The following is a 27,551-nucleotide window of genomic DNA, read 5'->3' as shown; positions in this document are numbered from 1 at the left end:
CCGGGTTGCAGCAGGGGGCGGGGGCCGGCGGTTGCTCAGGGACCGGGCGGGTCAAGAGGCGGCGGGAGGAGGAGGCAGCAGGAAGAAAGGGGGGTTGGGAGGTAGTGTCCGGTCCGTCGGCGCAGACAGCTCTCCCAAACCTCGGACTCCCCCAGTCCCACCGCGGCCGAGCGCCCTATAGGGCGAGAAGGGAAGTCCAAAAAGTGCTGGAGTAGAGGGAAGAAAATTCAAAACGAGTCTACTCAACCTCGTCTTGGCTCCGAGGCCCCGCCATGGAGACCCTCACAGTGCGCAGGCGCACCCCTCCGGGAGCGCGCAGCGCAGTCGCTCGAGATAAGACCACTATCAGCCACCGTCGCGTGTTTCCCTTCTGATTCGTTCTTTCTTTCGTATCCCCTCCTCTCACCTGGATCTAAAGCTTGAAGCTAGTGGCGAAACACCAAGAAAAATCTCGGTAGACCGAAAGTGTGATTGGGAGTATGCTTGAGCAGATAAGCCCGGAAAGGCTTTCGTGAATTAAAGCTGATGGCAGAGGAAACATAATAGATATTTGGCTGGAGTCGGGAAGGTTTAATGCAAATAAGATATCCCTAGGGGAGCGAGGCAAGAAAGACTACAATTCCCAGTGGGTACAGCTTCTGACAAGCGCTGCTTTCTGGGGTTTGTAGTATCTAGGAGCTGTGTTTGAATTATCGGGCCTAAGGATGGCCTCTTAAAACTAAAAAAAAAAAAAAAAAAAAGAGAGAGAGAGCGCGGACAAGCGGATTTGAATCAGGCCTCTCTGTATTTTCATAATCGAGCACAAGCTTAAATATATATATTTTTTTAAATACAAACAAAATTAAAGGGATACGTCGCCTTTAAGACTATGCCTTACTAATCGATGACTCCTAAATCTAGGAATAGGTAGTCGATGTTTGTGGGCTGGGCCTTGTGGAAGGGGAGCCTCGTGGTGCTTTCTGGCTAGGCAGGCCGGAGGAAGGAAAGCGGAAGCCCGGAGTTGGACTGCAGTTTTTCATATACACGTGCAGTGTAATTTTGAGCAACCTCTTTTTGTAGTCTTAAAGACCCGAGCACAGGTTATCTAACTGTTACCCTGTACGTTTCTGTAGGCAAGCCATGGCTCAGCTCCAGACACGCTTCTTCACTGACAACAAAAAGTAAGTATGCTTACTCTCTTCCTCTACCCACTTCTCCCTTCCCTGGGATTCTTTGAAATGACCGCTTAGGGATGGCCTTGTGCATCCCTGGTTGTCTTTGCCGTCAACTCACTTTTTCTGTTTTGCTAGACTCCTCGCTTGAGCGCGTTTTCCGCCCGGGTGAAAGCAGTACCTAGCGAGGATTTCTCAAGGATCACCGATCCTTCTGCCTGGCTTCTCAAGCTCTGTGTAATTTGAAGTGTAGAGGGGCCTGAAAGGCCTTAGGTTTGCGTCCTGAATGAAGCGCATTATATGTAACTGAACAATTAACAACAGGCCAAGTCGTTATATCCTGTCTGCTAGTGGTGTTTCCCAGTATCCAAAAACACGATTTCATTTTCTTAAATAGGTAATAGACAATGCTGTTCTAAACCAGGCTAGAAAGTAGAGCTCTCAACAGGGGGTTGATAGAACTGGCTTTAGGTAGGAGTGTGAAGTCAATTCAGTTACAAATTTGTGTATTTATATACATACATAGTGTATGTATGTATACATACAGAGCTTTGTGTATGTATACCTGTACGTATATAAACATTTTTACCAATTTTACAAATGTTCTGCAGGTATGTAGCATTCATTTGAAACCTAGTTGTATTCTGTTTTGTGGCAGATATCACACTAGTATTTAACTTTTTGTGTTCTATCTCTGATTATATAGTATGCCTCTTGATGGTAGGGACTATATTATGCTTCTTGGATTGACTGAGTCAAATGTTTGCCAAGATTTTCTGGTGCTGATGATAAATAGTAAATATTTGTTGTATTAACAAGCTAATGTAAGCTCTAAACTGAAAAAATACTACCTCAATTAAGATTACACTTGTTGGAGTTCCCGTCATGGCTCAGTGGTTAACTAATCCGTCTAGGAACCATGAGGTTGCAGGTTTGATCCCTGGCCTTGCTCAGTGGGTTAAGGATCTGGTGGTGTTGTTGTGAGCTGTGGTGTAGGTTGCAGATAGCAGACGCAGCTTAGATCCTGCGTTGCCGTGGCTCTGGAGTAGGCCGCTGGCTACAGCGCTAATTAGACCCCTAGCCTGGGAACCTCCATATGCCAAGGGTGCGGCCCTAGAAAAGGCAAAAAAACAAAAAAAGATTACACTTCTTGGAGTTCCCGTCGTGGCTCAGTGGTTAACGAGCCCGACTAGTATCCATGAGGACTCGGGTTCAATCCTTGGTCTGGCTCGGTGGGTTAAGGATCCGGCATTGCCCTGGGCTGTGGTGTAAGTCACAGACGTGCCTCAGATCCAGCATTGCTGTGGCTGTGGTGTAGGCCTGCAGCTACAGCTCCAATTAGACCCCTGGCCTGGAAACCTCCATACGCTGTGGGTGTGGCCCTAAAAAGACAAGACAAAAAAAAATTTACACTTTTCATTCTGTGTTTGTAGCTTTATGAGTTGACCTGGTAAATCATATTCACTTATCTTGTATTGTTGCTTACAGTATATGTAAATTGTATTATCAGTGCACATATGTATGTGTACTTAGCCTAAATACTTCTCAAGGAATATGGTGATGCTGTAGCATAATCACTATGTTTTTTTCCAGTTGAAAGTTTTATGAAGATTGTTGTAGACTAACATGAAGCTTTAGGAAATAATCATTGATCACTGTATTTTAACTCCTGGAATAAGCAGATAAATGTCATGTGTGTTATGTGTGTACATTAGAGTTTGTGTATATTTAGATTTGCGAAAAAGGTAACAAAACCTACAAATTAGACTTGCTTTGTCCTTCCACATAATATGTTCTGATCACTAAAATGGGGGGGTAATAGATTTTCTCACTTTGCGTATAATTTACATATGTGTGTAGAGTCATATTTTGAGTGAGTTGTGCTACCCTCCCCCTCATTTTACTGGCCAAAATAGTAAACCAAAACTTTTAATTTGTAGGTTTTGTTACCTTTAGGAGAACCTAAATAACTGCTTGCTTTTTTTGGCATGATGAGTATATAACTATAGCCTTAATACTCAAAGTATAGTTTGAGAACCAGCAACATCAGTATTACTTGGGAAATGGTAAGAAAATGCATCCATCTCAGACTCTACCTGATTTAGAATCTACATTTTAACAAGTTCTGAACCCTCTGCACCTACCCTTCCATTGTGGCAAAAAGATAAATTACATCATGTCTTGATGAGCCCTGTTAAGTTCTACCTTAACATCTTTTGAAACTTCTCCATTACCCACAAATACAGCCTTAATTCAGGCCTTACAGAGACTTTTTTGTTTTTGTTCTTTGTAACAACTTTGTTGAGATGTAATTCGCATACATCATTTGAAGTGTCTAATTCAGTAGTTTTGAGTATATTTGCAGAATCGTGCAACCATCATCACAGGAAATTTTAGAACATTTTTCACCATTCTTTATCTGTTATCCCACCCCCCAAACACTTCCAGATCCCCTCAGCCCAGGGCAATCACTATTTTACTTTGTGTTTCTAAAGGTTTGTCTGTTCTGGACATTCATATACATGGAAATATGTAATAAGTGGTATTTTGTGGCTGGCTTCTTTCGCTTAGTATGGTGTTTTCCAAGGTTCATCCATGTTTTAATATATATGTATCAGTACTTCATTCCTTTTTACTGCCAGATCATACTCCATTGTGTATATATACCACATCATGTTTCATTATTCAGTTGTTGGACTTTAGGTTGTTTTCACCTTTTGGCTGGTATGAAATAGTGGGGATGTGAACATTTTTGTACGAGTTTTTGTGTGGACATACATATTCATTTCTCTTGGGTAGTACTTAGGGATGAAATTGCTGGGTCAAATGGTAATTCTGTGTTGAATTTTTGAGGAACTACCAGATTTTTCTAAAGCAACTGTACCATTTTACATTCCTACCAGCAATGAATAAAGCTTTAATTTCTCCACGTACTCACCAAGACTTACTATCTGTCTTTCTTATTGTAGCCATCCTAGAGGGTATGAAAATGATATCTCAGTGTGGTTTTTCATTTCTTTGATGACTAACAGTGTTCAGCATCTTTTCATTTGCCTGTTGGCCTTTTGCATATCTCTTATGGAGAAATGTCTATTTTGGTTGTTTGCCCATTTTAAAAATAGGGTTATCTTTATTATTGAGTTTAAAGTGTTCTTTATATATTTTATGTACAGTTCCTTATCAGATACATGGTTTGCAAGAATATTCTTTTCATTCTCTCTTATAAGAGTTTCTTAATCTCTCTTCTGTTGTGTATGCCTCTAATCCAGTCTCCACAGTGCTGCCAAGAAAGATCTAACTAAACAAGATTCTGATGATATTCTTTTACTTAGACAGTGGCTCCTCATTGACTAGGGAAAGAAGTAAAAAGTGCTTCACACAGTATCTAATCCACTTCATGCGCATCTCTTAATGTTATCTTTGTTCACTATCTAGAGTAAAATAACATTTTCTGGAATAAGGTGGGTGGGCAGTTGAGTGACTCTTAGGTTTGTTTTTTGTTTTTTTTTGCTTCTCTCCCTGTTTTCCTGTACCCCTTATTTCTGTCTTCCTTCATTTTACTTAGCAAAAATTCACTTTTCTAGACATAGCTTAAGGGTGATCTTTTTTGTGCATCCTTTCAAACTCTGCTCTCCCATCCTCTTTTTCTGTATTTGAAATGATCTACTGCTTCTTTGTTCTCCCATTTTGTACATTACTTATGACATTGTTCTTACAGTTTCCTTGTATTTGATTATCAGACTTTTACCCTTTCTGAGAACAGAGACCAAAGTTAATTCATTTTTTAACTCCATGTAGCAAAATGTCTGGCATGTTTTAGATACTCAGCAAATGTTCGTTGAATGAATAAATACACGTTTATTAAAATATCTGTAGACTTGATCTTGACGTGTCATTTCTTTTTTATAGATATGCGGTAGATGATGTTCCCTTCTCGATCCCTGCAGCCTCTGAAATTGCTGACCTTAGTAACATCATCAATAAATTGCTGGAGGCCAAAAATGGTGGGTATATATACTCTGAGAAGTTTGGAGAGGGCACAGGGACACCACCTAAACTAAAATACATCGCTGTGTTATTTATTTCCCTTTTTTTGGCCTTATTTTCTAATACTGCATACATTTATAACGGTAAAACTTATACATTATAACATGGATTTTCTTGCTACATGATACTTTGAAATAAGTTTTCCGGAAGAAAAATTCAGTTTAATTTGTTTTTAAGGCAGTATGGATATAAGGTGGTTGAAATTTAGGAGTACAGATTTTAGTGTAAAAGTTGTGATGTAGAGGTAATCAAGGATTGTGAGGGCTAGGTTGGATAGGCATAGAACAAGCATCTTGATGTAGCCCCAGTTGCTATACTTCTACAAAACAAAACAATATTTGTATTTGAGTATTTCTTTTGTATGATGCAAATGCCAGTATTTTGTATGGTAACGAATTTGTATGATAACAAAATGACAACATCTGTATTTGAGATTTTTTAATATGGTAACAGTCCAATAACAAATGCCAAATACTTGGTATTTTATCTAAGTATTTAACATTCATTTAAAAATTAATGGACAAATCAAACATTTGTAAACATGCAAAAGTATCAAGTAAAACATTCATAAAGCTATAAATGTAAAAATAGCATATTAAACTTAGGCTATTGCATGACTATAAATTTTTAGCCCCCAAAATTAATATGACAGTGTATGCAAAAGTATGGATCGAAGAAGAATGGTCATAAGTTGATAACTGTTGAAAATGGATGCTACGTATAAGAAGGTTTACTGTATTATTCTCCACTTTTATGTATTTTTGAAATTTTCTATATTATGTTCCTTTAAAAGGCGATGAAACCATACATATAATAGAAGATTAAAACATGAAAAACTGAAAATGAATAAAGCATGAGATTTAAAAACAAAATTTGTTGTAATTCTCTGGTGGCCTAGCAGTTAAGGATCTAGTGTTGTCACTTCTGTGGCTTGGGTCACTGCTCTGGTACGGGTTTGATCCCTGGCGCAAGAACTACGGCATGCTGTGGGAGTGGCAAAAATTAAAAAAAAATAAAAATAAAAATTTGTCAGTAGAGCTATCATTGAGAGGCGAGCATATTTTTATGCAGATGTTTCTGATGCTTCAAAGCTCTTTTGATTCTACCCTAATTGAAGGAATGGGGAAGTGAAAATTATAAACTAATGCCTAATGTTTTCCCCTTCATCTTCAAATAGTCTTATAACTTTTTTGTTAAGTTTAAGATGATGTTTTTAAACAACTTTTTTTGGCAGGGGGAGGGGATAAGTTCTTTTTATTTCTAGCAAGATAGAATTCTTGATGCAGAGATATTCACATGGCGTTTCCTATCAGTCCTTGTCTTTCATCATGGATGTAGTATAGAGATTTTGATGTATAGTTTAGTTTTCTGAGTTTCAAAAATGTCATATATTATACTAGTTGAAAAACTCTTTGAACTAGAATAAGAATTATTTTCTTGCAATAGATGTTTTGCAATACCGATATATGGTGGTTTGTCGTTACCAAACGTTTGCATGTTTCTCTAAACTTGTAGATGAACATTGGTTTGTCTTTTTTGTCTAAATTGAATAACTGAGTCATTAATTTTGAATTGTAGATGCAAGTGATACAGATTTTTTAAAAATAGCAAGCCAAAGAGTCAATGAGGGAATTCTTTAAGAAGGATTATAGCGGCGTTCCCGTCATGGCTTAGTGGTTAGTGAACCCTGCTAGCATCCACGAGGACTCGGGTTTGATCCCTGGCCTCACCCAGCGGGTTAAGGATCTGACGTTGCCATGAGCTATGGTGTAGGTCGCACATGCAGCTCGGGCCCTGCGTTGCTGTGGCTGTGGTGTAGGCCTGCGGCTACAGTTCTGATTTGACCCCTAGCCTGGGAACCTCCATATGCCCCAAGGTGAAGCCCTAAAAATACGGAGACCAAAAAAAAAAAAAAGAAGGATTATAGCTAATCAGAAATAATGAAGAACTTTTAGCAGTTTGTAATTCCAAATGATAAATGGATTGAAGAGGTGATTATGAGTAGCTACTAAAGCCACTAATTAAGTAAAAGGCTGACAGAACAACAGTATGCTGGATGGGGTCAGACTGACATTATCTGAGCCCAAAGGTAAACAATATTGTGAAGAGACACAGTGAGATAATGTGCTTCCTAATGTGATGCAATAGGAAATACAACAACCTGTGTAAATATTCTTGCCAAAAACAAACCAACCAGCCTGCAGTCTAATCAAGCATTTAGGTCTGCCTAATATACAAGTTGTAGATAGATGGTTGAGGAACATGGTAAAGGATACTTGGAGATGTAATCAACCAAAGCCAGAACGTAAGAAATATTATAAGACAAATGACCCAGATTCTTCACCAAATAAAAGTCAACGGGTGAAAAATGGAGGGAGAACTGTTAAAGATATTAATCAGGAGTTCCTGTTGTGGCTCAGCGGGCTAAGATCCCAACATAGTATACGTGAGGATGCGGGTTCCATCCCTGGCCTCCCTCAGTGGGACGGAGCTGCAAGTCATGGCGTAGGTCACAGATGTGGCTCGGATCTGGTGTTGCTGTGGCTGTAGTGTAGGCCTGCAGCTGCAGCTCCGATTTAACCCCTCTCCAGGGAACTTCCATATGCCAAGGATGTGGCTATATAGAAAAAAAGATATTAATCAAATATAAAGATGTTAATTATGTGAGGACTTTGGATCCTGATTCTAAAAAGCTCACTGTAGAAAGATTTGTGAAACAAGGAAATATGAACATTGACTAGCTTTTAATATTGTGAATTTTTAAAAGTCTTTATATTGTAGAGCTATATGCTAAAGCATTTACAGATGAAATGACATCATTTCTGAGGTTTGCTTTAAAATAAACCAGCAGGAGAGTGGAGGGAGGAGTATAGGTGATAGTCCATGAGTTGGCACAAGATGGGAATGAGGACATTATGTTATTTCTACTTTTGTATATATTTGGGATTTTCCTTAGAATAAAAAAAGGTTTTTTTAATCAAGGTAATTACACCATCAGCAATAAAAATATTATACCAATAGAACAAAGTATTTCCGTTTTTAAAAATCACACAGCATACTGGGATACATGGCCAGATTATGAAATAATGGGGAAACTTGGAGGCCACAAAGGAATGATAGGTACCTGTTTGTCGTTTACTTCTGCCAACACCACTTCAGGTCCTAAGAGTGATAATTTTATTATGTATTTTCTTTAGAGTTCCACAAACATGTGGAGTTTGATTTCCTTATCAAGGGCCAGTTTCTGCGAATGCCCTTGTTCAAGCACATGGAACTGGAGAACATCTCATCAGTAAGTTCAAATGCTTACCTGCTCTGTTTCACTCAAGGTACTACCAGATAACACAGGAAAACTCCATTTAGAATCAGCTTGACTCTATAAGAACCAAAATCCTTTTGATTATTGTTTTTTCCTAGAAATTTTAACCTCAGTTTGTATATATTCAATTTTGAAATCCTCTTTTTTCTTCTGAAAGTGTTAGTCAAGAAATGCAGATGAATGAACATGGGACAGTACCACTCCGTGTTTGTGGAAGAACTGTCAAGAAAGGGAATAGCAGCTATATGTGTTTTTTTGTTTTTTGGTGTTTTTGTTTTTTTTGCTTTTTAGGGCTGCATATGGAGGTTCCCAGGCTAGGGGTCTGATTGGAGCTATAGCTACCGGCCTATGCCAGAGCCACAGCAACACCAGATCCAAGCCATGTCTGCGACCTGCACCACAGCTCATGGCAATACTGGATCCTTAACCCACTGAGTGAGTCCAGGGATTGAACCCGCAACCTCATGGTTCCTAGTCAGATTCATTTCCGCTGTGCCACAACGGGAACTCCCATGTTTATTATTAATAAAGATGTATAAAATGATTATGTACATGTATAAACTTAAGGGTTAGATTATTGTGATATGTTAATATCTTTGCCCCTTCCTCTAATTTTCAACCTTAATTTTATTTTTATAATTAAAAATATAACTTATAATTGCTTTTATAATTTGGGAGGCAGTTTTTGGTAAAATATACATAAAATTTATCTTTTAAACCATTTTAAGTGTACAATTCAGTAGCATTAAGTACATTCACAATATTTTGCAACCATTACCACTGTCCATTTCCAGAACTTTTTCATCCTTAACAGGTGTTCTATACTCATTCAACAATATGCTCTGGCTTTATAGTTTCTTATATTCTTTTTTTCCCCACTTTTAACATGAGATCATTAATATTTCTTAATTTTACTCTTAGCATATTGCTAGGTCACATAAAGTTTTTCACCTTTTGTATGGCTCCAAAATTTCTGTGCTGTGAAGGGGAATTACATGAAGGTGGTAAACTGCAGGGGTCTTTTATTTTCATAATGTACCATTTTTAAAAACTGCACCACCTGATCGATTTCTGTTTTCTCTCTGTGTCTAGGAAGAGGTTGTGGAACTTGAGTACGTGGAGAAGTATACTGCACCTCAGCCAGAACAATGCATGTTCCACGATGACTGGATCAGTGCAATCGAGGGAGCAGAGGAATGGTATTGCCAGATGAATGTTCTTTTTTTTTTTTTGTCTTTTTGCCTTTTCTTGGGCCGATCCCGCGGCATATGGAGGTTCCCAGGCTAGGGGTCTAATCAGAGCCGTAGCCGCCGGCCTACGCCAGAGCCACAGCAACGCAGGATCCGAGCCACGTCTGCAACCTACACCACAGCTCACAGCAACGCCGGATCGTTAACCCACTGAGCAAGGGCAGGGATCGAACCCGCAACCTCATGGTTCCTAGTCAGATTTGTTAACCCCTGCGCCACGACGGGAACTCCCAGATGAATGTTCTTGTTTCCATTGTAATTGTACTCTGAATATTTTTCTCTGATTACCTGTTTCTTTTTGAAGGAAATTTTGTGACCAATAGTATCAGGGGCCACGCCAAAGACCTTAAGTTTAGTGTAGTCAAGAGGAAACATATCTGCTTTGTTAAAGAAAACTAAACATATAGTTTAAGTTTTCTTTGTTGTCTCAAGATGTTGTAGTGGCATTTGTCTTCTGACTAGGTCATGTGTCTCAGGGCATTTTATTTGTCTGAGTATGTTGCTTTTAAGACCAAGAATATAATTTGTTTCATAGAAGAAAACCCTTTCTCACCACAGATCTCCTGGTCAGCTACCCTGAATGTGCAGCTCATTCCTATTTTAGTGCTAAAGAGGGCACACTAGAAGTTCTCTGGTAACTGGCTGCATGCTGCAGGTCTGGCCAAATAAATAAATTTTAAAAAGGGCAGATTGGAATCGAGAAGATATGAAGGGGAGTTCCCATTGCAGCTCAGTGGAAACCAACTAATATCGATGAGGATGTGGGTTCGATCCCTGGCCTTGCTGGGTGGGTTAAGGATCCGGCATTGTCTTCAGCTGTGGTGTAGGTTACAGACGCAGCTTGGATCTTGTGTTGCTGTGGCTGTGGTGTAGGCCAGTGGCTGCAGCTCAGATTGGACCTCTAGCCTGAGAACTTCCATATGCCGCAGGTGCGGCCCTAAAAAAAAAAAGAAGGTATGAATGATTTAGAACAAACAATGATTTAACTTGTAGAAAAGCACCTCAGGAATGGATCATAGTGGGAGCTTAACTTTAAAAAAATGTCTCCCTAGAGTTATTACATAGTTGTCTTTACTGGCTTTACTTTTACTTTAAGTGGTTCTACTGTTTTTTCTCTTTAATGGTTTTCACTGGTTAAATACAAAGGACTATTAGGTTTCACAAACAATTCGCTTAGCTTCCCTGGGAGTTGTAGTATTTATAACAATAGTGAAAATGAGGTTCAGGGTTTGTCAGTTATGTTTTTATTTTTAGGAGGTCAGGAAAAGCCAAATGTAACATCTTCTGATGTATTCTAGTGTGCTTTGGAATCTTAATCTTTATAGTAAAGAAGAGTTTAAAAATATAACCCTCAAGGTTTACTTTATCATTGGTTTAGAAGTGTCACTAATTTCAGGATTTGAAAAAGCTGCTTTTTGTATTTAATAGGATTTTTTTCTTTTCATAGGATCTTGACTGGTTCTTATGATAAGACTTCTCGGATCTGGTCCTCAGAAGGAAAGTCAATAATGACAATTGTGGGACATACAGACGTTGTAAAAGATGTGGCCTGGGTGAAAAAAGGTTAGGACTCTTTACCTGGGCTGAGAGGAATCCTGGCTTAGGGAACTGGAAATAAGCCATTTTCAATGTTGGGACAGAATGGGGATGGGGTAAGAAATGTCTCATGCCTTTGTAAACCAGTTCAAGTGAAACCTGACTGAAATTGTATCACATAATATAAATTTCCAAGTTAAATGTCTATCTTTTGTAGACATGTGTTAAATGTCTATCTTTTATAGTATTTTTGAAGAATCTTCCCATAAGTTACTTAGGGTAACTTTACTATAAGTTAGCTTCTTTTTCAGAAGCCAGTCACATGAAGTCTTTGACCTTTTTAACATCTTTCTCAACAAACAACAAAAAATTCAATTCTGGAGTTCCCGTTGTGGCTCAGTGATAATGAACCCAACTAGTATCCATGGGGATGTGGGTTCAATCCCTGGTCTCACTCAGTGGGTTAAAGATCCAGCATTGCTGTGAGCTTCATTGTTGGTCGCAGACACAACTCAGATCCTGCTTTGCTGTGGCCTTGGCAAAGGCCGGCGGCTGCAGCTCTGATTGGACCCCTTAACCTGGGAACCTCCACATGCCACATATGCAGCCCTAAAAAGCAGGAAAAAAAACATTCAATATTTTGGTTTCAAAACACTATTTAAAATATTTGTACTAATTTGCTTCTGATTCTTGTGTTTTCCTTTCTTCAGATAGTTTGTCCTGTCTGCTACTGAGTGCCTCTATGGATCAGACCATTCTCTTATGGGAGTGGAATGTGGAGAGAAACAAAGTGAAAGCCCTGCACTGCTGCAGAGGTCATGCTGGAAGTGTGGATACTTTAGCTGTTGATAGCACAGGAACCAGAGTAAGAACTACTGTTATTAGTACTATTATTTGAGCTTCTTGTGCAAAAAATTTCTACATGGCATTCTCATCGTGGCGCAGGGGTTAATGAATCTGACTAGGAACCATGAGGTTGCAGGCTCGATTCCTGGTCTTGCTCAGTGGGTTAAGGATCTGGCATTGCTGTGAGCTGTGGTGTAGGTGGAAGACGTGGCTCGGATCCCGCATTGCTGTAGCTTTGGCGTAGGTGGGCAGCTACAGCTCCGATTTGACCCCTAGCCTGGGAACCTCCATATGCCACGGGAGCGGCCCAAGAAAAGGCAAAAAGACAAAAAAAAAAACAAAAGTCTACATGAAGTCATTGTGATTGGTCTACTTTCATATCATTTGGTGACTAGAGAATATAATTTCAAACCAAAAGTAATACTGATATAGTAAGAGATACAAAGATTTACTCCCTCACTCTGGGTATCTCTGGTTTAGAACTTTTTATAAATTGCAGAAAATTTAAGAACTCAGGTAAAGAAGTAATTTCTTTATGTAACCTTCTTAAATCATAGTGATTGATATTTTGAGTCTTTCAGATAATCACAGTCCTGTCATCAGTTGCTAATATCTAACTGATCACCTAGGACTTAGCATACACTAAAGTTAGTGTTTTCTCGGCTATGCCTTTGGCATGTGAAAGTTCCTGGGCCAGGAATCAAACCTGCACCACAGCAGTGACCTGAGCCACTGCAGTGACAATGTTAGATCCTTAACCCACTATGCCTCAAGGGAACTCCCTAAAGTTAATGTTGATAGAGGTTGTTTTACTGTTATTACTGATCTACTCTTTATCGTGACAAAATGGTAAAAGTCAGTTAAAAGAAAAAAACCGGGAGTTCCTGTCGTGGCACAGTGGTTAACGAATCCGACTAGGAACCATGAGGTTGCGGGTTCCGTCCCTGCCCTTGCTCAGTGGGTTAACGATCTGGCGTTGCCGTGAGCTGTGGTGTAGGTTGCAGACGCGGCTCGGATCCAGCGTTGCTGTGGCTCTGGCGTAGGCCGGTGGCTACAGCTCGGATTCAACCCCTAGCCTGGGAACCTCCATATGCCGAGGGAGCGGCCCAAGAAATAGCAACAACAACAACAACAACAAAGACAAAAGACAAAAAAAAAAGAAAGAAAAAAACATAAGGGCAATAGTTGACTTAAGAGGGAAATAATATGAACTCTTACCATTTGAAATCTCTCTAAACTGTGATAGAGTATTCTAGATTCAAGAGTGTTTCTTCAGCATTTCTTTGCCAATTAGCATAACAGGACATTTACACATTCAGAGGTAAAAATTTATGAGTATTCCTATTGAGCCATAAAGAAGGTTTACATGTTGTTGAGTACAAACTTAAGTGAATTAATGGTACTCTGTGTTTTGGTTATAAGAGACAGAAACTCATCTTGAACTTTTTTAGCTTAAAAGATGGTGAAATCTGGAGTTCCCTGGTGATCCAGCATTATCATTGCTGGGGGCTCAGGTCACAGCTGTGGCACGGGTTTGATCCCTGCCCCTGGAACTTCAAAAATAAAAGATAAAAAAAAAAAAGATTGTGAGATCCAAGGAAGGCATGATCAACCACAGCATGAGCAGGGTGATGATGCATATGGGTCTCAGGAACCAATGGAGTAGAGGCTTGCATGCAGCCAACACACCCTCTCCCTTTCATGTCTCCTCAGATAGATTTCCTCCTCTCTCACCTCAAACTGGCTTTCTCCATATGGCAATAAAACCTGCAATATCTCAGGTTTTATATCCTGTACAATCTTTCCCTGGAACAGACAGAACCTCTGGAACACAGGTTTTCAAACAAGGTTCTGAAGAAGGAGGAGACCTGTTGGCACAGTATACGTCAGTTGCCCGCCCTGATTAAGCAACCATGGCCAGAGTACAGGGCCATTTAAAAATGGTGCCTCTTTCAATTGCCATGAGATGGAGGGTGAAACTTATCAGAGACCAGGAAGACAGGCAGATAGATGATACCATACTAGTAAGAATTTCAAGTAAGCAGAAAAAACTAGGCAAATAATATGATAAATTATATTGCATATTCTCTTTCCCTTCATATACATACACACATATATATATATATATATTTTTTTTTTTAGTTTTGCAGTGGCTCCTGGGATAAGATGCTAAAGATTTGGTCTACAGGTAAATGCAATATTTCTTCTGCTTTGACTTATTAATGATATTTCAATAATTTCAGTGAGAGACAACTCTTTAGCTCATATTTTGTTATAAGAATGGACCAGGAGTTCCCGTCGTGGCGCAGTGGTTAACGAATCCGACTAGGAATGATGAGGTTGCAGGTTCGATCCCTGCCCTTGCTCAGTGGGTTAACGATCCGGCATTGCCGTGAGCTGTGGTGTAGGTTGCAGACGTGGCTCGGATCCTGCGTTGCTGTGGCTCTGGCGTAGGCTGGCAGCTATAGCTCCGATTAGACCCCTACCCTGGGAACCTCCATATGCTGCGAAAGCGGCCCACGAAATAGCAAAAAGACAAAAAAAAAAAAGAATGGACCAGAGCTTTTTAAAGTCACAAAGTACCATAGTAGAGAGAAAAATTAGCATATTTCTTTGTATTTCAAAATGTTTTCTACCCTCATACCCTCTTATTTATCGGACAACTTCCCTGCAAGTCTTTGTTGGTGCCTTGGGCCATAATTGCCTTGGTTCTCAAAGTTCCCTTTTTCAGGAACCTAGAAATAAACAAAAATACCCTCTGTGTCATTTTCATACGTGTTACTGTTAGAGATATTTCTTTCTTTCTTTCTTTCTTTTTTTTTGTTTGTCTTTTTAGGAGGTTCCCAGGCTAAGGGTCTAATCAGAGCTGTAGCTGCTGGTCTATGCCACAGCCACAGCAACAAAGGATCCAAGCCTCATCTGTCGCCTATACCATAGCTCACAGCAACGCCAGATCCCCAGCCCACTAAGAGGTCAGGTATCGAACCTGCGTCCTCATGGATACTAGTCAGATTCATTTCCGCTGAGAGAAATTTCTTCATTAAGGTGGTTTGCTTTAAAAATTTTCTTAAACTGTAGTTTTACCAAACTTAATTTTCTTACTATGAAAACAGATTAGAAGTAAGTAACATTAGGGGAGGAAGAGGGAAGGCTCTTTGAGGAAGGCACCTTGATAATAGTAAGAAGACAGTACCAGAAGAAAAGGGAGGGGAACCCACAGATACTTTAAAACATAGTAGTCCAGAACTGTTTATTGTACAGGCAGACAGGTAAGAATACCTCTTACTTCTGAGGAAATTGCTTTATTACCATATATACCCTAAATACAGTATGCAGTTCACAAAGTAGAGTTCAGGGGGGCAGGGGAGGGAGTTGGAGGTTGGCAATCAAGAAAAGCTTAGGAGTTCCCGTCGTGGCGCAGTGGTTAACGAATCCGACTAGGAACCATGAGGTTGCGGGTTTGATCCCTGCCCTTGCTCAGTGGGTTAACGATCCGGCGTTGCCGTGAGCTGTGGTGTAGGCTGCAGACGCAGCTCGGATCCCGAGTTGCTGTGGCTCTGGCGTAGGCCGGCGGCTATAGCTCTGATTAGACCCCTAGCCTGGGAACCTCCATATGCCGAGGGAGCGGTCCAAGAAATAGCAACAACAACAAAAAAAAGACAAAAAAAAAAGAAAAGCTTAAACAGTTTTCTTTAATTAATTTATTTTATCTTTTTTTTTTTTCTGTTTGTCTTTTAGGGCCACACCCGTGGCATATGGAGATTCCCAGCCTAGGGGTCCATTTGGACCTGTAGCCAACACCACAGCCACAGCAGGAGGGATCTGAGCCATGTCTGCAACCTGAGCCATGTCTGCAACCTACACCACAGCTCATGGCAACGCCAGATCCTAACCCACTGAGTGAGGCCAGGGATCGAACTTGCACTCTTGTGGATCCTAACTCACTGAGTTAGGCCAGCCAGGCAAAGGAGGGTCATAGTAGGCTCATGCCCTGAAGACTGTGCCCCCAAGAAAAGCTTAAACAGTTTTAAATAATTATGTGTAAAATGGCAGGAAATAGACATCCATTTTAGTTGATTTTCAAAAAGTCCGTAAAAGTGAACAGTTTTGAGGCAAGAAGTGGTTTATGTATGAATTTTTCCTTTTGTGAAATATTTTTCAATAGTGCTGGATAAATGAGATATATATGATTAGTTCTTACCCTTAAGGTGCTCACAGTCTAGTTTGGGAAAAGCACATGACATTTATAAAGTTGTTACAAAACATTAAATGTATGGTTTCTATCTCTGTTTGCTGCCTAGCCAAATGATGGGTAACACAGATTTTCTTTAAAAAAATAACCATCTATGAAACACTTTTAATTCATTGATAGGAAAGTGAAATAGTCAAGAAGAAACATGGCTGGGTCCTTTTAATGTGTTTGTTTACCATGTCATTCTCTTCATAGTATAAACGCAGTCTAGTCAGAACCCTCCTACAACTAAGAGTAAGAAACATTTCATAGATATGGTAAAAGGATTAATATTCATAACAATTTTAAAGACATAAGATATCAAACTGGTTAGGTTTGGAGTTCCCATCATGGCACAGCAGAAACGAATCTGACAGAACCATGAGGTTGCGGGTTTAATCCCTGGCCTTGCTTAGTGGGTTAAGGATCTGGTATTGCTGTGAGCTGTGGTGTAGATCACAGACATGGCTCAGATCCTGCATTGCTGTGGCTGCGGCTGGCAGTTGTAGCTCCGATTTGACCTCTTGTCTGAGAATCTCTACATGCTACTAGTGTGGCCCTAAAAAACAAACAAAAAAACAAAAGCAAAACAACTGGTTAGGTTTTATGATTTTAATGTACTTTTATTTTTTTGCTTTCTTCTTTTGGAAGATAGGTAACCCAGATTTTATATATAATTTTCCATTAACCAAAATAAGGAGAAATATTCATTCTCTAACTAGCTGAGATAACATAGAAATAGGATATACCGGAGTTCCTGTTGTGGTGCAGCGGTTATCGAATCCGACTAGGAATCATGAGGTTGTGGGTTCGATCCCTGGCCTCTCTCAGTGGGTTAAGGATCCAGCGTTGCCGTGAGCTGTGGTGTGGGTCGCAGATGTGGCTCAGATCCTGCGTTGCTGTGGCTCTGGCGTAGGCTGGCAGCTATAGCTCCAATTAGATCCCTCGCCTGGGAACCTCCATATGCTGTGGGTAGGGCCCTGAAAAGACAAAACAAACAAAAAAAAGAAATAATATATACCCAGAAATATAAGAATTCTTTGAGACTGCTTGCAATTATTATTTACCTTAAATTTTAAAACTACCAAATCTAATTCTCTGTGATACAGTCCCTACAGATGAAGAAGATGAGATGGAAGAATCCACAAATCGACCAAGAAAGAAACAGAAAACAGAGCAATTGGGGCTAACAAGGGTAAGTATTTGTGAGAAGTGGCTGTACTTGGCTTAGGCCTTTATCAACAAATATGTGAACTTAATAATCTTTCATATTTAGTTTCCTTTTGTCTTGTGGCTTCAACCATAATTAGAGTTCCTTTCAGTAGATTTATGAATACTTATTATAAATACTCTACTAGGCTTCGTTTATCTGAGTTGTTGAATACAGTAGAATTAAGTCAGGTTTATAGATTGGTAGCTTGATTATTTAGCTATTATATTTGATCTCATGGTGCATTTAAAGTAGGATTTTTTGATTTTTTTTTTTGCTTTTTAGGGCCACACCTGTGGCACATGGAGGTTCCCATGCTAGGGGTCTAACCGGGGAGCTGCAGCTGCCAGTCTACACCACAGCAATGCGGTATCTGAGCCATGTCTGTGACCTACACTACAGCTCACTGCAATGCCGGATCCTTAACCCACTGAGCAAGGCCAGGGATCAGACTTGCAACCTCATGGTTCATAGTCGAATTCGTTTCTGCTGCGCCACAACAGGAACTCCAAAAGTAGGATTTATTTTTAATTCTTAAAGCTTTCAGTGGAGTTCCTGTTGTGGCTCAGCCTACTAGCATCTGTGGGCTGTGGTGTAGGTGCTGACCCATCTTGGATCCCATGTTGCTGTGGCTGTGGCTGATTCAACCCCTAGCCTGGGAACGTGCATATGCTGAGGGTGTGGCCCTAAAAAACAAAAAACAAAACAAAACAAAAAGCTTGTACTAAGTGAAACATCTCTTACCTCATTATTTAATAGTAATGTTTCATAGACTCACAGACATGAGAAAGCAAACATATAGTTACCAAAAGGGAAAGGGGAGGGGTGGAAGGTCAAATTAGGAGTTTAAGATTAGCAGATACAAACCACTATATATAAAATAAACAACAAGGTCCTACTGTAAAACACAGGGAAATATATTCAGTATCTTATAATAAACTATAATGGAAAGAATCTGAAAAAGAATATGTATATATACACATAATTGAATCACTTTGCTGTATACCAGAAACTAATACATTTTAGTCAACTATACTTCAATTTAAAAAAAATAGTAATAATCAGAGTTCCTGTCTTGGCTCAGTGGTTAACGAATCCGACTAGGAACCATGAGGTTGCGGGTTCGATCCCTGCCCTTGCTCAGTGGGTTAACGATCCGGTGTTGCTGTGAGCTGTGGTGTAGGTCACAGACGCGGCTTGGATCCTGCATTGCTGTGGCTCTGGCGTAGGCTGGTGGCTATAGCTCCGATTCGACCCCTAGCCTGGGAACCTCCATATGCTGCAGCAGTGGCCCAAGAAATGGCGAAAAGAGAAAAAAAAAATAGTAATAATAATAATGTTTCATACACTGAGAATGTAATTCTAGAACATCTCCTAAATCACTAGAAACCAAGAGTTGGAGGTTTTGATCCTATTTAGTTACTAGATCCAGTTAAGTCAAACTCAGAAAGTTCATCCGGATTCTTTTTTGTTCTCTTTCATTAGAAAGATATTTATCATAATGTGATCTGACATGTATTAACATACTTTATGAGAAGGACAATACTGAGTCAAGTTTAGGAAATCATGGTCTTCATTTTCTAACAGCTACAGTGAATGTATAGTAAATCAAGCACACATTTGCACATTATTTCTTGTAGTCACCAATAACAATATATCTTATAAAAATTGTTGAAAATGGAGAATAAAGTATGATCATTAGCAATTCATCAAACTCTTATAAACTGCAGTAAACAAAAGCATTTACCAAGAGTTCCCATCGTGGCACAGCAGAAACGAATCTCCGACTAGTATCCATGAGGATGCTGGGTTGATCCCTGGCCTTGCTCAGTGGGTCTGTGAGCCGGTATTGCTGTGAGCTGTGGTGTAGGTCACAGACATGGTTCAGATTCCCCCATTGCTGTGGGTCCAATTCGACCCCTAGCCTGGGAACTTCCATATGCCGTGGATGTGGCCCTAAAACAAAACAAAACAAAAAAAAGCACTTACCATTTCCAGCTGAAGGTAGTGGTTTATAATTTATACATTTAAATTTGGAATGCTGAATTGCAAATGGAATGATCTGGCAGCAACTCAGCATCCTTATCACTTTTCTTAGAGGACAAATTAAGTCTGTAAATGTCTTACCAATTGAATAATGTGCCAGTGGTAATTTTATTGATGCATTTACCTGATCAACTTTAAAGAATATATCTGAATAGGAAAAGACTTCTTGAATTATAAAAATTCTTTACTCAAAAGGTAGTGGTTTTTTTTTAACCTTTCTTTTAATTGAAGTTTGGCCAATGAATTTTTACAGTTGTGTATAAACACTGGTAATCACTATCCAAATCAAAACATCGAGAATTACCAACATGCTAGATGACTCCCTCTAGGCTCCCTTGAAATCAGTAGCCTCCTAAAGGTGATCACTGTTCTGTCAGCCAAAAAAAAAAAAAGTATTGCTGATAGGAAGAAAGTTTTACTTGTCTGGATAAAAGATCAGACCAGCCACAACATTCCCTTAAACCAAAGTCTCATCCAGAGCAAGGCCCTATCTTAAATCCTATGAAGGCTGAGAGAGGTGAGTATCATGGTTTATGCCTTTCAAATGCTGAGCAGCAATCTTTTGTATAGATATACAGTAATTGGTTTAATTATTCCCCAACTGAAGACTGTTTGGGTTCTTTCTAGTTGACAGTTATGAATAAAACTGCCATAAACATTTGTGGCCAGTTTTGTATGAACCTAAGTTTTCATTTTTCTTGGGTAAATACCTAGCAATGAGATTGCTTATTCATATACATTTACCCATTGTTTTTACATGCTGTTGCCTATCCTGGAGCCATAGTGATTATGTTATCTTTTAATTTTGTTTTGGATCACAACAGAGGTTGTTCTATTTCTTACTCCTCTATCAGGTTCCTTTACTTCTTTCAGGAAGATTTTAGAGCTAGAAGAGAGAGACCTTAGGGATCATTTGGTCCAGGAGTTGGCAAACTATAGCCCAACAGGTAATTTGGTTGTGGCCCATTTTTGTACTGCAGAGAGCTAAGAATGATTTTTACATTTTTAAGGGTTTTTTTTTAGGGGGGGGGTCTTTTTGTCTTTTTATGGCCACGCCCACGGCATATGGAGGTTCCCAGGCTAGAGGTCGAATCAGAGCTATAGCTGCAGGCCTTTGCCACAGCCACAGCAACACAGGATCTGAGCTATGTCTGCAAGCTACACCACAGCTCACGGCAACGCCAGATCCTTAACCCACTGAGCGAGGCCAGGGATCAAACCAGCATCCTCATGGATCCTGGTCGGGTTCGTTAACCACTGAGCCACGACGGGAACTCCTTTAAGGGTTTTTTTTTTAAAAAACAAGAATATGCAGCAGAGACTGTGGGCTGGAAAGCTAAATTTTTTGTTTTTTGAACCTTTATCAAAACACCTCTAGTATAACCCCCTTAACATTTAAGTGTAACAGAGTTACAAAAGTAGATTAACTGTCCCCATATGAGAGTTATTTCCTTCTTTCTTTCACATGTTCCTTGTATTAGGGATAGACACTATACCTGGGTTTGAGGATTCTGAGGAAGATATTAGAGATTTCAGAGTATTAGTAAATGACCCATGGACATTATTTAAAGATTGGATGCTGAAGAATGAGGTGGTGAGAATAACCTACTGTGATCTTTCTGACCCCAGAGCTCTTTTAACTAACTTCTATATGCAACATGTTTGTCAACTGGGAGAATTTTTAATTAGTAATATTCCTCAAAATGAAAAAGAACAGGTGGGGAAGTGGCAGAAAATGGTGGAAAGATGACAAATTTTGGAGGAATACTTGGGTTCAAACTCAGATCTGCTGCTTACAAGCAGTATGACCTTGGGCAAGTTATCTCTCTCAGCTTCAATGTCTTCATGTATAAAATAAAAAGGATTTGGAGGAATGTTGTAAAGAAAAGTCAGGATATGAAGGCTAAATCACCTGGCAAAATATCTGGCATATGGGCTTCAGAAGTAAAAAATATTATTGTTTCATTTACTCTAAACGGAAAATTATTATTTCATTTACTCTAAACTGAAAATGCTTTCCCTTTTGGGTATCTTTCATTTCTAGACTCCCATAGTGACCCTCTCTGGCCACAAGGAAGCAATTTCCTCGGTTCTGTGGTCAGATGCGGAAGAAATCTGCAGTGCATCTTGGGACCACACAATTGGAGTGTGGGATGTTGAGTCTGGCAGTCTGAAGTCAACTTTGGTAAGACTTGTAAATTCAGTACTTCTTTGATAACTTTGAGCTTTTAAATGTAAACTTCTAGAGATGGTTACTTTTACCCCACCCTGGTTACATGTTCTTTCTTTCTTTCTTTTTTTTTTCCCCAGACAGGAAATAAAGTATTTAATTGTATCTCCTATTCTCCACTTTGTAAACGTTTAGCATCTGGAAGCACAGATAGGCACATCAGACTGTGGGATCCCCGAACTAAAGGTAGGTGGTATAAATCACTGGGAGAAAAATGGGTGAATCCATATCTCTTCTTGCTAGATAAAATTTTCTACACTTTTTTTTGGGGGGGGGTCTGTCTACTTATGTGAAATTCAATAATTGTTATATTTTTTTGTCTTGTTCAGATGGCTCTTTGGTGTCACTGTCTCTAACCTCACATACAGGCTGGGTCACTTCAGTAAAGTGGTCTCCTACTCATGAGCAGCAGCTGATTTCAGGTTCTTTAGATAACATTGTCAAGCTATGGGATACAAGAAGGTAATTCCTATAGAGAGAAAATGAACACTGAAATGACTATCCAAAAGCAAAAGGGTAAAAACTTATTAATTATACACCCCGAAATGATACATATTGATATTAAAAGGGAGGCCAGAATCAAAGGAATTTTCTCAATGTTAATATGTTGTTTTTTGCATTGTGAATGAATTTAATTCTGATAGTTTATCTTTTGCCAAAAAACAAAAAATTTAGAAGTTTGTGAAATCCATCTTTCTGACCTTGTTGTGAGGTTGTGGGTTTGATCCCTGGCCTCGCTCAATGTGTTAAGGATCCTGCGTTGCCGTGAGCTGTGGTGCAGGTTGCAGATGCGGCTCGGATCCCACGTTGCTGTGGCTCTGGAGTAGGCCGGCGGCTACAGCTCCGATTCGACCCCTAGCCTGGGAACCTCCATAGGCCGCCGGAGCCGCCCAAGAAATGGCAAAAGCACCAAAAAAAGGGAAAAAAACCTTAATTTTAATATAAATGTAATTATAGAGTTGGAAGGCCAGTGATCTGAATGAATGGAACTGTGGTCAAATTATATGTTAATAGAAAGTTGATATAACTAACCAAAGATACTGATATATGCAGAGGGCCCCCAATAGAATGCATATACAATTTATTTACATATTTCTACAAGCTAAATGGAAAGGTGGTAACCAGATACCTGTTTGTTGTTGTTTATCTTACGTCTGCATTCTAACATCCTTGTTACACTACCTTATGATACAGGATTTGTTAATATCTAGAAGGTATACATATTTTAATTGGACACTTTGTGTAATAATTAGCATGTAGTTGGGGGGGTGTTTGGCTGTACCTGTAGCATGTATAAGTTCCCAGGCCAGGGATCACACCTGCATCACAGCAGTGACAACATCAGATCCTTAACCTACTGTATCACCAGGGTATTTCCAGCATGTAGTTTTTTATTATAGTAGTAAGTGCAGTGGGGAACTTAAAGCAAGGAAAGGGGCACTTCTTTGGGGAAAGCCTCTCTTTGAGAGTGATATTCTACTAATGAATTGAACAATATAAAGGTATGAGCCATGCACAGATCATGGCAGATGTAGCGAAGCAGGACATGGGGCAAGTAGTAGTTGTATAGAACAGGACCTTATAGGCCATGGCTAGGAATTTGAGTTTTATTCTAAGTGTGATGAGGAAGGCTTTGGAGTTTTTGAGTAGAGGGGCAAGAATGGAGCAGAGGGACTATTATTATAATTCAAGAGACAGATAATGGTGATTTGGGTCACGGTGATAGCATTAGAGAGATGAGATTCTAGGTATATTTTGAAGTTAGCTCTGACGGAATTGGCTCATGGCTTGAATACAGAAATAGGAATCAAGGATAATGCTCATATTTTCTGCCTGAGCAGCTGGGTGATTAGTGATGATATTTACTATGCTGGGAGGTAATAGAAAAATAGGCTTATGAGGGAAAATCAAGTGTTTTGGTTGGCTTAAATTTGTAGTGCCCATGAGATTCAGGTGTCAGCCAATTGGATATACATATCAAACTCAGGGGAATAGTTTGGGCTAATGATGTAAATCTGGGAGTTATAAGCATAGAGTTGGATAGACAAAGGATATATAAAACCATGATTTGGAGGTAAAAGAAAAGTAATCAAGGAAATGTAAAAATGGGCCTAATTACAAATAAAGAGCATCTTTTCTGAATATATTTGTTGCAGTAAATCTTTTTAGTTTGCTAATGATACAGGAAAAATAGAGATCAAGTAAATACTCAGAATTTTTAGATTAAGTGGTAATTGGGGCAAGGATGCTCAACTAAATTCAGAGAAGTGTAAGTGATTATTCATATATATTTATTTAATACTATGAAATGAATATAACATGTTAATATTTTCATGTTTTAGTTGTAAGGCTCCTCTCTATGATCTGGCTGCTCATGAAGACAAAGTTTTGAGTGTAGACTGGACAAACACAGGGGTAAGAATTTATTAGTTATTGGTAGAGAAGAAACTTACTGGAATACATCTGGTGTTTATGTTTACAGACTTAGTTTCAATATATCTGATGTTTATAATTCTGTGTTCTAAGTTCCATTAATACTACTAAAATTTCAGTTTTCATTTAAAGAAGAAAACATTGTCCTTTAATATTAGGAAAAATTTGGTAAAATTTGAATATTTACTATTTAATATTGGTAAAATTTGAATATTTCAAAACAGCTTTTGTCACATGAGTATTTTAATGAAATGTTTTAAGTCCCTAAACTTGCTGCATCAGACTAATTGGATCAACGTATTTCCCACTTAGAAAAATCCTATATATTTGGATTATAAAATGTGTTTAAAGATTTATGATTTCATTATTTTTATGTGTGTGTATATATATATTAGAGGCTCTTACTGCCTAAGAATGCTTTGCAAATACAGATCCTAGGGCTATTTGAATAATCGGTAATATCCATTTACCTGCAAATATGCTATGCTTGAAAAACTAAATTTTCCTAAATAAGTAAAACTATATTACCCTTCAAACTTTTAATTTTATTACATTTCTTAGCAACTGCTTCATAGAAAGTACAATAGCACGTTATGTTTTAACTAAATTATAATAATCACATTTGAACTGTTAATATACTGTGTGTGTATATATAATGATACATATATATATATATATATGTGATATAGTTGTGAAATTTAATGCAGTTGGCCCATTTAAGTATTAACTCTCAGTGCACTTCAATGGCTCATCCGTAATTCCTTCTGTAATCAGAATCATCAGTGTTTAATTAGGTTTAGCTATCACATCAAATAATTGTATTTACTGCTGTGTTTGTGTTTTTTTTCCCCTCTCCCTTTACGCAGTTACTTCTGAGTGGAGGAGCAGACAATAAATTGTATTCCTACAGATATTCACCCACCACATCCCATGTGGGGGCATGAGAGTGAATGATAATTTGACAACAAAGATTCCTTCTGTAAATGAAATCGATAGAGAATTCTCAGATTACATCAATGCAGCTGTAGGAAGCAGCTTTTTAGATTAAAGGTTATGTACTGTTTCACCCTTAATGGTAGTTATCACTGTCTTTTTATTTATTTTGTATTTATTATACAACAGTTGTGTTTGTTAAGTATAAAACCTGGCCTGCATTCTCTACCTTATGAAAACCCTTGAGATTAAACTGAGTTTTTAATTTCTTTTTTAAAAGGTGTTGATTTAAGATTTGCTTTTGAAATGCTATAAAAGCATATATTAAAAATACAGGAATTGTTCAGAATATCATATCTGGGGAGAAGCTTTTTAACATTAACTGTTTCCCAAAAAAAGCATCTTAAAAAACTAATAAACTTTAATAGAGAAAAAATTCAAAATATAATCTGCATTTGGTAAAATAAGTGATGTCTATATAATATTTTTTTAACCAAAGTACATTTGATTTACAGTGTTCTTTCAATTTCTGTTGTACAGCATAGTGACCCAGTCATACATATATGTACATTCTTTTTTTCTTTCTTTTTTTTTTTCATACTATCTTCCATTATGTTCTAACCCAAGAGAGTGGACATAGTTCCCTGTGCCGTGCAATAGGACCCCGTTGCTTGTTCATTCCACATGTAACAGACTGCATCTACTAACCCCAAACTCCTTATTCATCCCATTCCCTCCCCACTCCCCCCCAGCAACCACAGGTCTGCTCTCCATGTCTGTGAATCTGTCTCTGTTTTTAGATAGGCTCATTTGTGCCATATTTTAGATTCCACACATAAGTGATATCATATGGTATTTGTCCTTCTGTTTCTGACTCACTTCACTTAGTATGAGAATCTCTAGTTGTATCCGTGTTGCTTCAAGTGGCATTATTTTGTTCTTTTTAATGGCTGACTAGTATTCCATTGGATATATGTACATCTTCTATATTTAAAAATTAATAAATTTTAATAGAGAAAAATTTTGAAAAATAATCTACATTTGGTAAAAATAAGTGATGTCTATAATAAAGTTCTTTATAGGCATTCAGAACATTAAATGTTGCCACTTAATTAAGAATTCGTTGAAATAGTTTACATGAAGTACTCTGTATTAAATATACAGCAGAATCCTTTAGAAATAGCATATAGATCTCCTGGTAACCAGGAATCTCTCTCCTATACTTATCCTTGTATATGGGTAAGAATAGATTCCTTAGACAAAAACTTTCCGTCAGTATTAGATGAAAACATTCTAAAACTTTTGTGGCATTAGCTTTTATCTGAATTCATACCTTATATATACCAGATATCTAAAGTAAGTGTCTTAAAATGTGACTTTAATGGATTGGTGTTTCTCAGCAGAACACTTTAGCCTCTGAGTAATATGTGGGAAATAGTTTGGTCTCATCATTAAATTCTAATGCCATGTATCTCACATGATGTTCCTATCACAGAGGTCCAGAAAACAACTGCTATAACTTGACTGCAGTTGAGAGCCAGATTGACAGTGGATCCCACCAAGTGGGAGATTAGTTCTCTTAGGGGTAGAAGTCAGAGGCAGTCCGGTTTGGTTTTGTGGTTTTGTTTCATATTCCTTAGGGACCCAGGCTCCCTCTACCCCTATGATAGGGTCCTCATTCTCACACAGTCCAAGAGCCAGAGTTCCAGGTATATTCATTCCTTAAGAAATAATATATTTTAATGCCCAAGAAATGAATAAAGGTAGTCGTAAAATTCATACACAAAGTCTGTTTTTCTCCTTTGGGGCAGACAGGTGTAGATTTCATCATATCTGCAGTCTCTGGAAATCTAAGTTTCAGAGCACAAAGATGACTTTATAGTCCTGTTCTGGGTGGTCTCCGAATGAACCTTGAAGGCAGAGTTATTTAAAATCTCTTGTAACTCACCCAGTGTACTCCTCACATGTAGCATGCATACACGAGTGGTTAAAGACGCCTATTTCTTAGATAAAGGACAAGCAAGGTAGTGGCATCAAGTACTAGTCCATAGCCTATTCATGGTTTAGGCATTCTCCTTTGAAATGAATTAACATGAGTGACCAAGTGTCTTAGAGAAGGATTATCTGATAGATTTCTGCCACACTTCTCTTCTTACATAACTCAAGTGGTTAGATCTTATTCCCCAAATCAGAAGAACATGAGAGGCCAACAGAAGCCTAGAAGATTTTAAGTCCTCTTAAAACGTAGCTCTCTCCTATTCCCCATCCTCCAAGTTTTCTTCAAAAGTAGGAGTCTCCCTTGAAGTTCCCATCGTGGTT

The 27,551-nt window shown here is 38.7% G+C and overlaps 2 protein-coding genes across 7 annotated transcripts in view; one reads left to right on the top strand and one right to left on the bottom strand.

Annotated features, from left to right (window-relative positions):
- Positions 1–327, bottom strand: part of CARF (calcium responsive transcription factor) — a 92,596-nt gene extending 92,269 nt beyond the window's left edge. For 4 of the 6 annotated variants that reach the window (XM_047773267.1, XM_047773271.1, XM_047773270.1 and 1 more), the window contains exon 1: positions 248–327. The gene's annotated coding sequence lies outside the window, so the exon portion shown is untranslated. The remainder of the gene's footprint in view (positions 1–247) is intronic. The other 2 variants (XM_047773269.1, XM_047773272.1) reach the window with 1 other exon arrangement.
- On the top strand, positions 76–25,372 carry WDR12 (WD repeat domain 12). The gene is made up of 14 exons (XM_047773276.1): positions 76–454; positions 1,113–1,160; positions 5,061–5,155; positions 8,396–8,490; positions 9,610–9,716; positions 11,215–11,330; positions 12,014–12,168; positions 14,292–14,337; positions 17,490–17,575; positions 21,681–21,821; positions 21,947–22,052; positions 22,196–22,328; positions 24,209–24,281; positions 25,166–25,372. The coding sequence occupies exons 2-14, from the start codon at positions 1,120–1,122 to the stop codon at positions 25,241–25,243; spliced, it is 1,272 nt and encodes a 423-aa protein (XP_047629232.1). The 5' UTR covers positions 76–454; positions 1,113–1,119; the 3' UTR covers positions 25,244–25,372.
- The last annotated feature ends 2,179 nt before the right edge of the window (positions 25,373–27,551 follow it).

Source organism: Phacochoerus africanus, chromosome 3 (assembly GCF_016906955.1).
Source record: "Phacochoerus africanus isolate WHEZ1 chromosome 3, ROS_Pafr_v1, whole genome shotgun sequence".
In the NCBI taxonomy this organism is placed as follows: Eukaryota; Metazoa; Chordata; class Mammalia; order Artiodactyla; family Suidae; genus Phacochoerus; species Phacochoerus africanus.
The sequence above is the reverse complement of the archived record's forward strand: the minus strand, read 5'-3'. Positions and strand labels throughout refer to the sequence as shown.

Coding starts and splice junctions, on each gene's coding strand:
- WDR12 (XM_047773276.1), top strand. CDS start 1,120: ATGGCTCAGCTCCAGACACGCTTCTTCACTGACAACAAAAA. Junction 9,717..11,214: donor ATCGAGGGAGCAGAGGAATG/GTATTGCCAGAT, acceptor TTCTTTTCATAG/GATCTTGACTGGTTCTTATG. Junction 14,338..17,489: donor GCTAAAGATTTGGTCTACAG/GTAAATGCAATA, acceptor TCTGTGATACAG/TCCCTACAGATGAAGAAGAT.